Genomic DNA, 16,210 nt, shown 5'->3' with positions numbered 1-16,210 from the left:
TTAAGGAGAGAGAGAGGAAGATGTAAAATAGATTGGTTTCATGATAAACCCTTTAAGGAGAGAGAGAGGAAGATGTAAAATAGATTGGTTTCATGATAAACCCTTTAAGGAGAGAGAGAGGAAGATGTAAAATAGATTGGTTTCATGATAAACCCTTTAAGGAGAGAGAGAGGAAGACATATAGATTGGTTCCATGATAAACCCTTTAAGGAGAGAGAGAGGAAGACATATAGATTGGTTCCATGATAAACCCTTTAAGGAGAGAGAGAGAGGAAGACGTAAAATAGATTGGTTCCATGATAAACCCTTTAAGGAGAGAGAGAGGAAGACATATAGATTGGTTCCATGATAAACCCTTTAAGGAGAGAGAGAGAGGAAGACATATAGATTGGTTCCATGATAAACCCTTTAAGGAGAGAGAGAGAGGAAGACATATAGATTGGTTCCATGATAAACCCTTTAAGGAGAGAGAGAGGAAGACATATAGATTGGTTCCATGATAAACCCTTTAAGGAGAGAGAGAGGAAGACATATAGATTGGTTTCATGATAAACCCTTTAAGGAGAGGGAGAGGAAGACATATAGATTGGTTCCATGATAAACCCTTTAAGGAGAGAGAGAGGAAGACATATAGATTGGTTCCATGATAAACCCTTTAAGGAGAGAGAGAGAGAGGAAGACGTAAAATAGATTGGTTCCATGATAAACCCTTTAAGGAGAGAGAGAGGAAGATGTAAAATAGATTGGTTCCATGATAAACCCTTTAAGGAGAGAGAGAGGAAGATGTAAAATAGATTGGTTCCATGATAAACCCTTTAAGGAGAGAGAGAGGAAGATGTAAAATAGATTGGTTTCATGATAAACCCTTTAAGGAGAGAGAGAGGAAGATGTAAAATAGATTGGTTTCATGATAAACCCTTTAAGGAGAGAGTGTCACGACTTCCGCCGAGTTTGGCTCCCCTGCCTGTTCGAGCGGTGCTCGGCGGTCGTCGTCACCGTCCTACTAGCCACCATCGATCCCTTTTTCGTTTGTCTGTTGGTTTTGTCTTATTAGTTTCACCTGTGTGTATTTTAGTTTATTGACGTCCTTATTTATAGTAGGTTGTCCCGCCCTTGTTTCGTGCGGGATTGTTTTGGTTTCATGTATTTTAGTTATTACGTATTGTGCTATTTTGCTCCGATATCTCTTAATCCTGTGTTGGATTATTTCACCCGTGTTTTCGGGTTTTCAGTGTTTGTTCCGGAGAATAAAAACTATCGACTCACTGCACCTGCTCTCTGCGCTTGATTCCACCTACCTTGTGAATACGTGACAGAATCCCGCACCACCCATGGAATCAGCAGGAGCAGCCGCGTCTCCTCTCCCATCGATGGAGGAGAGAGTCCTCCACCACACCAGCGTGCTCCATCGGATTGGTTCTGCCATGGACCAAATGATGGAGAGGATGGATCGATGGGAGAGGAGTGGTCTTCCCACATCATCACCAGCACCCCCTTCTCCAGCACCTCCTGTTCCTGTGACCACATCTGGCTCCGGGGCTCTGCGGTTGACGCTCCCACGGGAGTATGACGGAACGGCGGCCGGGTGCCAGGGTTTCCTCCTTCAACTGGAGCTATACCTGGCTACCGTGCGTCCTGCTCCCTCTGGAGAGGAGAGCGTGAGCGCCCTCGTCTCCTGCTTGACTGGGCGAGCCCTCGAGTGGGCCAACGCAGTATGGAATGGCCCGGACTCGGCGAGGGATAATTACCCAGAGTTCACCCGCCGATTCCGAGCTGTTTTTGACCATCCACCGGAGGGTCGGGCGGCGGGTGAACGGCTGTTCCACCTGCGGCAGGAGACGAGGAGCGCTCAGGACTTTGCTCTCGAGTTCAGGACCCTGGCCGCAGGAGCAGGATGGAACGACAGGGCCTTGGTCGACCATTTCAGATGCAGTCTCAGGGAGGACGTCCGCAGGGAGCTGGCATGTCGGGACACCACCTGCACACTGGATGAGCTCATTGACTTGGCTATCCGTCTCGACAATCTGCTGGCTGCTCGCGGGCGTTCGGATCAGGCCCTGTCGTTTCCACTTCCCAGCCCTCCTGCCCCTATCCCTATGGAATTAGGAGGGGCAGCTTCGAGGGAGACCGGAGGAGGAGTGTCCTCCTGTACCAGTTGTGGTCGACGAGGGCACACGTCAGACCGGTGCTGGAGGAACTCGTCTGGGAGTCGGGATGGCAGGCGGAGCACTGCTCGATCACCCCAGGTGAGTAAGCACCAGACTCACTCAGAGCCTCCTGTCGGTCATGTGTATGTTTTGATTTCTTTCCCTGGGTTTTTCCCCTCTCTACAGCATAAGGCGCTAGTCGATTCAGGCGCAGCTGGGAATTTCATGGATCGTGGGCTTGCGTTAAGGCTAGGGATTCCCCTGGTGTTGGTAGATCAACCTTTCCCCGTGCACTCATTAGATAGCCGACCATTAGGGTCAGGAGTGATTAGGGAGGCTACGGTGCCACTGGACATGGTAACGCAGGGGGATCATAAGGAGCAGATTAGTCTGTTCCTTATAGATTCACCTGCGTTTCCGGTGGTGTTGGGGGTTCCCTGGTTAGCTCAACACAACCCGGTGATTTCCTGGCGACAGGGGGCTCTTAAGGGGTGGTCAGAGGAGTGTTCAGGTAGGTGTAGAGGAGTTGCCGTTGGTGCGACTACGGTGGAGAGTCCAGACCAAGTTTCCACCGTGCGCATTCCCTCTGAATATGCCGATTTGGCTATCGCCTTCAGTAAAAAGAAGGCGACCCAATTACCACCTCATCGTCGAGAGGACTGCGTGATAAACCTTCTGGAGAACGCTGCACTTCCTAGGAGTCACGTGTATCCATTGTCCCAGGAGGAGACGGTAGCGATGGAAACATACGTTGCTGAATCACTGAGACAGGGGTACATTCGGCCCTCCGCATCACCCGTCTCCTCGAGCTTCTTTTTTGTGAAGAAGAAGGATGGAGGTCTGCGTCCGTGCATTGATTATAGAGGTCTAAATTCCATCACAGTGGGGTTTAGTTACCCACTACCTCTCATCGCCACGGCGGTGGAATCATTTCACGGGGCGCGCTTCTTCACAAAACTGGACCTGAGGAGCGCGTATAATCTGGTGCGTATCCGGGGAGGGGATGAGTGGAAAACTGCATTCAGTACTACATCTGGTCATTATGAGTACCGCGTCATGCCATACGGGTTGAAGAATGCTCCAGCCGTTTTCCAATCCTTCGTAGACGAGATTCTCCGAGACCTGCTCGGGCAGGGAGTGGTAGTGTACATCGATGACATCTTGATCTATTCTGCCACACGCGCGGCGCATGTGTCTCTGGTGCGTAAGGTACTTGGGCGACTGCTGGAGCATGATCTGTATTGCAAGGCGGAGAAATGTGAGTTTTTCAAACAGTCCGTTTCCTTCCTGGGATATCGTATTTCCACCTCTGGGGTGGTGATGGAGGATAACCGCGTTACCGCCGTGCGTAATTGGCCGACTCCGACCACGGTGAAAGAGGTGCAGCGGTTTTTAGGGTTTGCCAATTACTACCGGAGGTTCATCCGGGGTTTTGGTCAGGTAGCTGCTCCCATCACCTCGCTGCTGAAGGGAGGACCGGTGCGCTTGCGCTGGTCAGCAGAGGCGGGCAGAGCATTCACTCGTTTGAAGGAGCTGTTCACCAATGCACCCGTGTTGGCGCATCCGGACCCCTCTTTAGCGTTCATAGTGGAGGTGGATGCGTCCGAGGCTGGGGTCGGAGCCGTGCTGTCCCAACGCTCGGGCGTGCCACCCAAACTTCGCCCTTGTGCTTTTTTTTCGAGCAAGCTCAGCCCAGCGGAGCGAAACTATGATGTGGGGGACCGGGAGTTGTTAGCTGTAGTCAAGGCTCTGAAGGTGTGGAGACATTGGCTTGGGGGGGCCTACAGTACCTCGTGGACTGGGAGGGGTACGGTCCGGAGGAGAGATGCTGGGTTCCGGTGAGGGACATTTTGGACCCTTCTCTCCTGAGTGATTTCCACCGCCTCCACCCGGATCGCCCAGCACCTCGTCCTCCGGGTCGTCCTCGAGGACGGTGGCGGCGCGCTGCGGGGGCCGCGCGTCAGGGGGGGGGTACTGTCACGACTTCCGCCGAGTTTGGCTCCCCTGCCTGTTCGAGCGGTGCTCGGCGGTCGTCGTCACCGTCCTACTAGCCACCATCGATCCCTTTTTCGTTTGTCTGTTGGTTTTGTCTTATTAGTTTCACCTGTGTGTATTTTAGTTTATTGACGTCCTTATTTATAGTAGGTTGTCCCGCCCTTGTTTCGTGCGGGATTGTTTTGGTTTCATGTATTTTAGTTATTACGTATTGTGCTATTTTGCTCCGATATCTCTTAATCCTGTGTTGGATTATTTCACCCGTGTTTTCGGGTTTTCAGTGTTTGTTCCGGAGAATAAAAACTATCGACTCACTGCACCTGCTCTCTGCGCTTGATTCCACCTACCTTGTGAATACGTGACAGAGAGAGAGGAAGACATATAGATTGGTTCCATGATAAACCCTTTAAGGAGAGAGAGAGAGGAAGACGTAAAATAGATTGGTTCCATGATAAACCCTTTAAGGAGAGAGAGAGGAAGACATATAGATTGGTTTCATGATAAACCCTTTAAGGAGAGAGAGAGGAAGACATATAGATTGGTTCCATGATAAACCCTTTAAGGAGAGAGAGAGAGAGAGGAAGACATATAGATTGGTTCCATGATAAACCCTTTAAGGAGAGAGAGAGAGAGAGGAAGACATATAGATTGGTTCCATGATAAACCCTTTAAGGAGAGAGAGAGGAAGACATAGATTGGTTCCATGATAAACCCTTTAAGGAGAGAGAGAGGAAGATATATAGATTGGTTCCATGATAAACCCTTTAAGGAGAGAGAGAGGAAGACATATAGATTGGTTCCATGATAAACCCTTTAAGGAGAGAGAGAGGAAGACATATAGATTGGTTCCATGATAAACCCTTTAAGGAGAGAGAGAGGAAGATGTAAAATAGATTGGTTCCATGATAAACCCTTTAAGGAGAGAGAGAGAGGAAGACATATAGATTGGTTCCATGATAAACCCTTTAAGGAGAGAGAGAGGAAGATGTAAAATAGATTGGTTCCATGATAAACCCTTTAAGGAGATAGAGAGGAAGATATATAGATTGGTTCCATGATAAACCCTTTAAGGAGAGAGAAAGGAAGACATATGGATTGGTTCCATGATAAACCCTTTAAGGAGAGAGAGAGGAAGATGTAAAATAGATTGGTTCCATGATAAACCCTTTAAGGAGAGAGAGAGGAAGATGTAAAATAGATTGGTTTCATGATAAACCCTTTAAGGAGAGAGAGAGGAAGATGTAAAATAGATTGGTTCCATGATAAACCCTTTAAGGAGAGAGAGAGGAAGATATATAGATTGGTACCATGATAAACCCTTTAAGGAGAGAGAGAGAGAGACTCAAGAGGAAATCATTTGACACTGCACATTTAAAGAAGAGCATAACTTTCCTTTGATTGGTTGTGATGAGTTGTGTTCCACCAATCCGAGCTGTGTGTTCTGTTGGTAACTAACTGACCTCTCTGTGTTATGACTCTCCAGGAGACCATGAGGGAGAAGATCTACACCCCTCTGACGGTAGAGAGTGCTGTAGACGCCAGGTAGGAACCACAGATAATACACCCTAACTTCACTACAACTCCCAGCATGCACTCTTCAGCGTGCTGTAGACGCCAGGTAGGAACCACAGATAATACAACCTAACTTCACTACAACTCCCAGCATGCACTCTTCAGCGTGCTGTAGACGCCAGGTAGGAACCACAGATAATACACCCTAACTTCACTACAACTCCCAGCATGCACTCTTCAGCGTGCTGTAGACGCCAGGTAGGAACCACAGATAATACACCCTAACTTCACTACAACTCCCAGCATGCACTCTTGAGCGTGCTGTAGACGCCAGGTAGGAACCACAGATAATACACCCTAACTTCACTACAACTCCCAGCATGCACTCTTGAGCGTGCTGTAGACGCCAGGTAGGAACCACAGATAATACACCCTAACTTCACTTCAACTCCCAGCATGCACTCTTGAGCGTGCTGTAGACGCCAGGTAGGAACCACAGATAATACACCCTAACTTCACTACAACTCCCAGCATGCACTCTTCAGCATGCTGTAGACATGCCACTTGTTAATCTGTCTGTCTGTCTGTCTGTCTGTCTGTCTGTCTGTCTGTCTGTCTCCTGCTCCAGAGATGCTGTTGCCAAGATCCTGTACTCTCTGTTGTTCCACTGGCTGACTGAGAGGATTAATGGACAGGTGTATCCTCGACATCACGCTCTGTCAATATCTGTGCTGGATATATATGGCTTTGAGGTACTCCACTTTATCCTTCCCTCCATCTCTCTCTCCCTCCGTCTGTCCCTCCATCTCTCTCCCTCTGTCTGTCCCTCCACCTCTCTCCCTCTCTCTCTCTCTCTCTCCCTCTCTCCCTCTGTCTGTCCCTCCTTCTCTCTCCCTCCGTCCCTCCAACTCTCTTCCTCTGTCTGTCTCTCCCTCTGTCTGTCCATCTATCTCTCTCCCTCTGTCTGTCCCACCATCTCTCTCTCTGTCTGTCCCTCCGTCTTTCCTCTCTGTCTCCTCCAGGACCTTCAACATCTCTGTCATTATTCTGTCAATTAGCTGTATCTCTGTCTCCTCCAGTACCTTCAACATCTCTGTCATTATTCTGTCAGTTAGCTGTATCTAACCCAGTATCTCTGTCTTCTCCAGGACCTTCAACATCTCTGTCATTATTCTGTCAGTTAGCTGTATCTAACCCAGTATCTCTGTCTCCTCCAGGACCTTCAACATCTCTGTCATTATTCTGTCAGTTAGCTGTATCTAACCCAGTATCTCTGTCTCCTCCAGGACCTTCAACATCTCTGTCATTATTCTGTCAGTTAGCTGTATCTCTGTCTCCTCCAGGACCTTCAACATCTCTGTCATTATTCTGTCAGTTAGCTGCATCTAACCCAGTATCTCTGTCTCCTCCAGGACCTTCAACATCTCTGTCATTATTCTGTCAGTTAGCTGTATCTAACCCAGTATCTCTGTCTCCTCCAGGACCTTCAACATCTCTGTCATTATTCTGTCAGTTAGCTGTATCTCTGTCTCCTCCAGGACCTTCAACATCTCTGTCATTATTCTGTCAGTTAGCTGTATCTAACCCAGTATCTCTGTCTCCTCCAGGACCTTCAACATCTCTGTCAGTTAGCTGTATCTAACCCCGTATCTCTGTCTCCTCCAGGACCTGTCCTTCAACAGCTTTGAGCAGCTGTGTATTAACTATGCTAATGAGTACCTGCAGTTCTTCTTCAATAGGATCGTCTTCAGACAGGAGCAGGTGAGAGTTATTATGTGTTATTATGCGTTATGAAGCCTGTATGAAGCCTATTTGTCATCTGCCTGTCAGGAGAAGTACAGCAGGGAGCAGATCCTCTGGCAGGATGTCCTGTTATAATTGTTAGGATGCAAAAAATTTGCACGCCCAATTTTTCAGTTTTTGATTTGTTAAAAAAGTTTTAAATATCCAATAAATGTCGTTCCACTTCATGATTGTGTCCCACTTGTTGTTGATTCTTCACAAAAAAATACAGTTTTATATCTTTATGTTTGAAGCCTGAAATGTGGCAAAAGGTCGCAAAGTTCAAGGGGGCCGAATACTTTCGCAAGGCACTGTAGGTGTTCCTTTTGTCCAGGTGGGAAAGGGCAGTGTGGAGTGCAAAAGAGATTGCATCATCTGTTGAGCTGTTGAGGCGGTATGCAAATTGGAGTGGGTCTAGGATAATGGTGTTGATGTGAGCCATGACCATCCTTTCAAAGCACTTCATGGCTACAGATGTGAGTGCTACGGGTCGGCAGTCATTTAGGCAGGTCACCTTGATGTTCATGGGCACAGGGACTATGGTGGTCTGCTTAAAACATGTTGGTATTACAGACTCGGACAGGGAGAGGTTGAAAATGTCAGTGAAGACACGTGCCAGTTGGTCAGCGCATGCTCTGAGTACACGTCCTGGTAATCCATCTAGCCCTGCGGCCTTGTGAATGTTGACCTGTTTAAAGGTCTTACTCATATCGGCTATGGAGAGCGTGATCACACAGTCTTCAGTAACAGCTGGTGCTCTCGTGCCTGTTTCAGTGTTATTTGCCTTGAAGCGAGCATGGAAGTGGTTTAGCTCGTCTGGTAGGCTCGTGTCACTGAGCAGCTCTCGGCTGTGCTTCCCTTTGTAGTCTGTAATAGTTTACAAGTCCTGCCACATCCGATGAGCGTCAGAGCCGATTCAATCTTAGTCCTGTATTAACGCTTTGCCTGTTTGATGGTTCGTCGCAGGGCATAGCAGGATTTCTTATAAGCTTCCGGGTTAGAGTCCCGCTCCTTGAAAGTGGCAGCTCTAGCCTTTAGCTCAGTGCGGATGTTGCCTGTAATCCATGGCTTCTGGTTGGGGTATGTACGCCCGGTCACTGTGAGGACGATGTCATCGATGCACTGATGAAGCCAATGACTGGTGTTGTGTACTCCTCAATGCCATCGGAAGAATGCCGGAACATGTTCCAGTCTGTGCTGCAAAACAGTCCTGAAGTTTAGCATCTGCTTCATCTGACCACTTTTTTATTGATCTAGTCACTGGTGCTTCCTGCTTTAATTTGTGCTTGTAAGCAGGAATCAGGAGGATAGCGTTATGGTCAGATTTGCCAAATGGAGGGAGAGGGAGAGGTTTATATGCGTCTCTGTGTGTGGAGTAAAGGTGGTCTAGAATTTCCCCCCTCTGGTTGAACATTTAACATGCTGGTAGAAATGAGGTAAAACTGATTTAAGTCCCAGGGCACTAGGAGCGCCGCCTCTGGATGAGTATTTTCCTGTTTGCTTATGGCGGAATACAGCTCATTGAGTGAGGCCTTATTGCCAGCATCAGACTGTGGAGGTATGTAGACAGCTATGAAAAATACAGAGGAAAACTCTCTAGGTAGATAGTGTGGTTCTACAGCTTATCATGAGATACTGTACCTCAGGCGAGCAAAACTTCCTTAGATATCCAAAATCTCGCCTGAGGTAGAGTATTATAAGAGGGCAGGAGACTGACATGTCTTATATCAGATACTCATTGAAGAGGCAGAGTTACAAGAGGACAGGAGACTGACATGTCTTATATAAGAGGCAGGGTTATAAGAGGACAGGAGACTGACATGTCTTATATAAGAGGCAGGGTTATAAGAGGACAGGAGACTGACATGTCTTATATAAGAGGCAGGGTTATAAGAGGGCAGGAGACTGACATGTCTTATATCAGATACTCATTGAAGAGGCAGGGTTATAAGAGGACAGGAGACTGACATGTCTTCTATAAGAGGCAGGGTTATAAGAGGACAGGAGACTGACATGTCTTATATAAGAGGCAGGGTTATAAGAGGACAGGAGACTGACATGTCTTATATAAGAGCCAGGATTATAAGAGGACAGGACACTGACATGTCTTATATAAGAGGCAGGGTTATAAGAGGACAGGAGACTGACATGTCTTATATAAGAGGCAGGGTTATAAGAGGACAGGAGACTGACATGTCTTATATAAGAGGCAGGGTTATAAGAGGACAGGAGACTGACATGTCTTATATAAGAGGCAGGGTTATAAGAGGACAGGAGACTGACATGTCTTATATAAGAGGCAGGGTTATAAGAGGACAGGACACTGACATGTCTTATATCAGATACTCATTGAAGAGCCAGGGTTATAAGAGGACAGAAGGGAGCAGATCCCCTGGCAGTATGTCCTGTTCCAAAGTGTTATAATGCGTAATGAAGCCTGTATGTCATGTGTCTGTCAGGAGGAGTACAACAGGGAGCAGATCCCGTGGCAGGACATCCCGTTCAGCGACAACCAGTCCTGCATCGACCTCATCTCCTCTAAGCCCCATGGGATACTGAAGATCCTGGATGACCAGAGCTGCTTTCCCCAGGTACACACACACACACACACACACACACACACACACACACACACACACACACACACACACACACACACACACACACACACACACACACACACACACACACACACACACACACACACACACACACACACACACACACACACACACACACATACACACACACTTGACTGTGCTCAGTCATTGGTTGATGCTCTGTTTCTCTGTTGCTAGGCGACAGACCACACCTTCCTCCAGAAGTGTCATTATCACCATGGTAACAACAAGATCTACCTGAAGCCAAAGATGCCCCTCCCAGAATTCACCATCAAACACTTCGCTGGCCCGGTCACCTACCAGGTACATACACACACACATACCTGCCAGGTACACACACACACACACACATCTGACAAGTACACACACACACATGCCAGGTACACACACACTCCTGCCAGGTACACACACACACATCTGACAGGTACACACACACACATCTGCCAGGTACACACACACACACACACCTGCCAGGTTACACACACCTATAGTTGTGGGTAGTGTGTATGTAGTGAATCCCAATGAGACCCAACAGGATGAGAGCAGAATCAGCTTCCCCAACACAGCTCGTTGGTTGGATGATGTTCCCATTTATTGTGAATATTAAAAGATCCATAAAAAACTCAAATGAAAAGCTTTTGGTGAACTAACACTCCTCCTTACTAGCATGGTGAACTAACACTCCTTACCAGCATGGTGAACTAACACTCCTCCTTACTAGCATGGTGAACTAACACTCCTCCTTACTAGCATGGTGAACTAACACTCCTCCTTACTGGCATGGTGAACTAACACTCATCCTTTCTAGCATGGTGAACTAACACTCCTCCTTACTAGCATGGTGAACTAACACTCCTCCTTACTAGCATGGTGAACTAACACTCCTCCTTACTAGCATGGTGAACTAACACTCCTCCTTACCAGCATGGTGAACTAACACTCCTCCTGACTAGCATGGTGAACTAACACTCCTCCTTACTAGCATGGTGAACTAACACTCCTTCTGACTAGCATGGTGAACTAACACTCCTCCTTACTAGCATGGTGAACTAACACTCCTCCTTACTAGCATGGTGAACTAACACTCCTCCTGACTAGCATGGTGAACTAACACTCCTCCTTACTAGCATGGTGAACTAACACTCCTCCTTACTAGCATGGTGAACTAACACTCCTCCTTACTAGCATGGTGAACTAACACTCCTCCTTACTGGCATGGTGAACTAACACTCCTCCTTACTAGCATGGTGAACTAACACTCCTCCTTACTGGCATGGTGTACTAACACTCCTCCTTACTAGCATGGTGAACTAACACTCCTCCTTACTAGCATGGTGAACTAACACTCCTCCTTACCAGCATGGTGAACTAACACTCCTCCTTACTAGCATGGTGAACTAACACTCCTCCTGACTAGCATGGTGAACTAACACTCCACCTTACTAGCATGGTGAACTAACACTCCTCCTTACCAGCATGGTGAACTAACACTCCTCCTTACTAGCATGGTGAACTAACACTTCTCCTTACTAGCATGGTGAACTAACACTCCTCCTTACTAGCATGGTGAACTAACACTCCTCCTTACTAGCATGGTGAACTAACACTCCTCCTTACTAGCATGGTGAACTAACACTCCTCCTTACTAGCATGGTGAACTAACACTCCTCCTTACTAGCATGGTGAACTAACACTCCTCCTTACTAGCATGGTGAACTGACACTCCTCCTTACTAGCATGGTGAACTAACACTCCTCCTTACTAGCATGATGAACTAACACTCCTCCTTACTGGCATGGTGAACTAACACTCCTCCTTACTAGCATGGTGAACTAACACTCCTCCTTACTAGCATGGTGAACTAACACTCCTCCTTACTAGCATGGTGAACTAACACTCCTCCTTACTAGCATGGTGAACTAACACTCCTCCTTACTAGCATGGTGAACTAACACTCCTCCTTACTAGCATGGTGAACTAACACTCCTCCTTACTAGCATGGTGAACTAACACTCCTTACTAGCATGGTGAACTAACACTCCTCATTACTAGCATGGTGAATTAACACTCCTCCTTACTAGCATGGTGAACTAACACTCCTCCTTACTGGCATGGTGAACTAACACTCCTCCTTACTGGCATGGTGAACTGACACTCATCCTTACTAGCATGGTGAACTAACACTCCTCCTTACTAGCATGGTGAACTAACACTCCTCCTTACTAGCATGGTGAACTAACACTCCTTACTAGCATGGTGAACTAACACTCCTCCTTACTAGCATGGTGAACTAACACTCCTACTTACTAGCATGGTGAACTAACATGCCTCCTTACTGGCATGGTGAACTAACACTCCTCCTTACTAGCATGGTGAACTAACACTCCTCCTTACTAGCATGGTGAACTAACACTCCTCCTTACTAGCATGGTGAACTAACATGCCTCCTTACTGGCATGGTGAACTAACACTCCTCCTTACTAGCATGGTGAACTAACACTCCTCCTTACTAGCATGATGAACGAACACTCCTCCTTATTGGCATGGTGAACTAACACTCCTCCTTACTGGCATGGTGAACTAACACTCATCCTTACTAGCATGGTGAACTAACACTCCTCCTTACTAGCATGGTGAACTAACACCCCTCCTTACTAGCATGGTGAACTAACACTCATCCTTACTAGCATGGTGAACTAACACTCCTCCTTACTGGCATGGTGAACTAACACTCCTCCTTACTGGCATGGTGAACTAACACTCCTCCTTACTAGCATGGTGAACTAACACTCATCCTTACTGGCATGGTGAACTAACACTCCTCCTTACTGGCATGGTGAACTAACACTCATCCTTACTAGCATGGTGAACTAACACTCCTCCTTACTAGCATGGTGAACTAACACTCCTCCTTACTAGCATGGTGAACTAACACTCCTACTTACTAGCATGGTGAACTAACATGCCTCCTTACTGGCATGGTGAACTAACACTCCTCCTTACTAGCATGGTGAACTAACACTCCTCCTTACTAGCATGGTGAACTAACACTCCTCCTTACTAGCATGGTGAACTAACACTCCTCCTTACCAGCATGGTGAACTAACACTCCTCCTTACTAGCATGGTGAACTAACACTCCTCCTGACTAGCATGGTGAACTAACACTCCACCTTACTAGCATGGTGAACTAACACTCCTCCTTACCAGCATGGTGAACTAACACTCCTCCTTACTAGCATGGTGAACTAACACTCCTCCTGACTAGCATGGTGAACTAACACTCCTCCTTACTAGCATGGTGAACTAACACTCCTCCTTACTAGCATGGTGAACTAACACTCCTCCTTACTAGCATGGTGAACTAACACTCCTCCTGACTAGCATGGTGAACTAACACTCCTCCTTACTAGCATGGTGAACTAACACTCCTCCTTACTAGCATGGTGAACTAACACTCCTCCTTACTAGCATGGTGAACTAACACTCCTCCTTACTAGCATGGTGAACTAACACTCCTCCTTACTAGCATGGTGAACTAACACTCCTCCTTACTAGCATGGTGAACTAACACTCCTCCTTACTAGCATGGTGAACTGACACTCCTCCTTACTAGCATGGTGAACTAACACTCCTCCTTACTAGCATGATGAACTAACACTCCTCCTTACTGGCATGGTGAACTAACACTCTTCCTTACTAGCATGGTGAACTAACACTCCTCCTTACTAGCATGGTGAACTAACACTCCTCCTTACTAGCATGGTGAACTAACACTCCTCCTTACTAGCATGGTGAACTAACACTCCTCCTTACTAGCATGGTGAACTAACACTCCTCCTTACTAGCATGGTGAACTAACACTCCTTACTAGCATGGTGAACTAACACTCCTCATTACTAGCATGGTGAATTAACACTCCTCCTTACTAGCATGGTGAACTAACACTCCTCCTTACTGGCATGGTGAACTAACACTCCTCCTTACTGGCATGGTGAACTAACACTCATCCTTTCTAACATGGTGAACTAACACTCCTCCTTACTGGCATGGTGAACTAACACTCCTCCTTACTAGCATGGTGAACTAACACTCCTCCTTACTAGCATGGTGAACTAACACTCCTCCTTACTAGCATGGTGAACTGACACTCCTCCTTACTAGCATGGTGAACTAACACTCCTCCTTACTAGCATGGTGAACTAACACTCCTCCTTACTAGCATGGTGAACTAACACTCCTCCTTACTAGCATGGTGAACTAACACTCCTCCTTACTAGCATGGTGAACTAACACTCCTCCTTACCAGCATGGTGAACTAACACTCCTCCTTACCAGCATGGTGAACTAACACTCCTCCTGACTAGCATGGTGAACTAACACTCCTCCTGACTAGCATGGTGAACTAACACTCCTCCTTACCAGCATGGTGAACTAACACTCCTCCTTACTAGCATGGTGAACTAACACTCTTTCTGACTAGCATGGTGAACTAACACTCCTCCTTACTAGCATGGTGAACTAACACTCCTCCTTACTAGCATGGTGAACTAACACTCCTTACTAGCATGGTGAACTAACACTCCTCATTACTAGCATGGTGAATTAACACTCCTCCTTACTAGCATGGTGAACTAACACTCCTCCTTACTAGCATGGTGAACTAACACTCCTTACTAGCATGGTGAACTAACACTCCTCCTTACTAGCATGGTGAACTAACACTCCTACTTACTAGCATGGTGAAGTAACATGCCTCCTTACTGGCATGGTGAACTAACACTCCTCCTTACTAGCATGGTGAACTAACACTCCTCCTTACTAGCATGGTGAACTAACACTCCTCCTTACTAGCATGGTGAACTAACACTCCTCCTTACTGGCATAGTGAACTAACACTCCTCCTTACTAGCATGGTGAACTAACACTCCTACTTACTAGCATGGTGAACTAACATGCCTCCTTACTGGCATGGTGAACTAACACTCCTCCTTACTAGCATGGTGAACTAACACTCCTCCTTACTAGCATGGTGAACTAACACTCCTCCTTATTGGCATGGTGAACTAACACTCCTCCTTACTGGCATGGTGAACTAACACTCATCCTTACTAGCATGGTGAACTAACACTCCTCCTTACTAGCATGGTGAACTAACACTCCTCCTTACTAGCATGGTGAACTAACACTCCTCCTTACTAGCATGGTGAACTAACACTCCTCCTTACTAGCATGGTGAACTAACACTCCTCCTTACTGGCATGGTGAACTAACACTCCTCCTTACTAGCATGGTGAACTAACACTCCTACTTACTAGCATGGTGAACTAACACTCCTCCTTACTAGCATGGTGAACTGACACTCCTCCTTACTAGCATGGTGAACTAACACTCCTCCTTATTGGCATGGTGAACTAACACTCCTCCTTACTGGCATGGTGAACTAACACTCATCCTTACTAGCATGGTGAACTAACACTCCTCCTTACTAGCATGGTGAACTAACACTCCTCCTTACTAGCATGGTGAACTAACACTCCTCCTTACTAGCATGGTGAACTAACACTCCTCCTTACTAGCATGGTGAACTAACACTCCTCCTTACTGGCATGGTGAACTAACACTCCTCCTTACTAGCATGGTGAACTAACACTCCTCCTTACTGGCATGGTGAACTAACACTCCTCCTTACTGGCATGGTGAACTAACACTCATCCTTTCTAGCATGGTGAACTAACACTCCTCCTTACTGGCATGGTGAACTAACACTCCTCCTTACTAGCATGGTGAACTAACACTCCTCCTTACTAGCATGGTGAACTAACACTCCTCCTTACTAGCATGGTGAACTGACACTCCTCCTTACTAGCATGGTGAACTAACACTCCTCCTTACTAGCATGGTGAACTAACACTCCTCCTTACTAGCATGGTGAACTAACACTCCTCCTTACTAGCATGGTGAACTAACACTCCTCCTTACTAGCATGGTGAACTGACACTCCTCCTTACTAGCATGGTGAACTGACACTCCTCCTTACTGGCATGGTGAACTAACACTCCTCCTTATTGGCATGGTGAACTAACACTCCTCCTTACTGGCATGGTGAACTAACACTCATCCTTACTAGCATGGTGAACTAACACTCCTCCTT

The 16,210-nt window shown here is 46.9% G+C and overlaps 1 protein-coding gene across 1 annotated transcript in view; it reads left to right on the top strand.

The window, feature by feature from the left end:
* LOC139422611 (unconventional myosin-XV-like) overlaps window positions 1-16,210 on the top strand; it is a 206,940-nt gene that overhangs the window by 22,885 nt on the left and 167,845 nt on the right. Inside the window, exons 12-16 of the mRNA XM_071173757.1 lie at window positions 5,626-5,684; window positions 6,283-6,406; window positions 7,320-7,415; window positions 9,896-10,027; window positions 10,235-10,360. Of these exons, the coding sequence (XP_071029858.1) occupies window positions 5,626-5,684; window positions 6,283-6,406; window positions 7,320-7,415; window positions 9,896-10,027; window positions 10,235-10,360 (537 nt within the window). The remainder of the gene's footprint in view (window positions 1-5,625; window positions 5,685-6,282; window positions 6,407-7,319; window positions 7,416-9,895; window positions 10,028-10,234; window positions 10,361-16,210) is intronic.

This window comes from Oncorhynchus clarkii, chromosome 12 (assembly GCF_045791955.1).
Source record: "Oncorhynchus clarkii lewisi isolate Uvic-CL-2024 chromosome 12, UVic_Ocla_1.0, whole genome shotgun sequence".
NCBI lineage: Eukaryota > Metazoa > Chordata > Actinopteri > Salmoniformes > Salmonidae > Oncorhynchus > Oncorhynchus clarkii.
The sequence above is the reverse complement of the archived record's forward strand: the minus strand, read 5'-3'. Positions and strand labels throughout refer to the sequence as shown.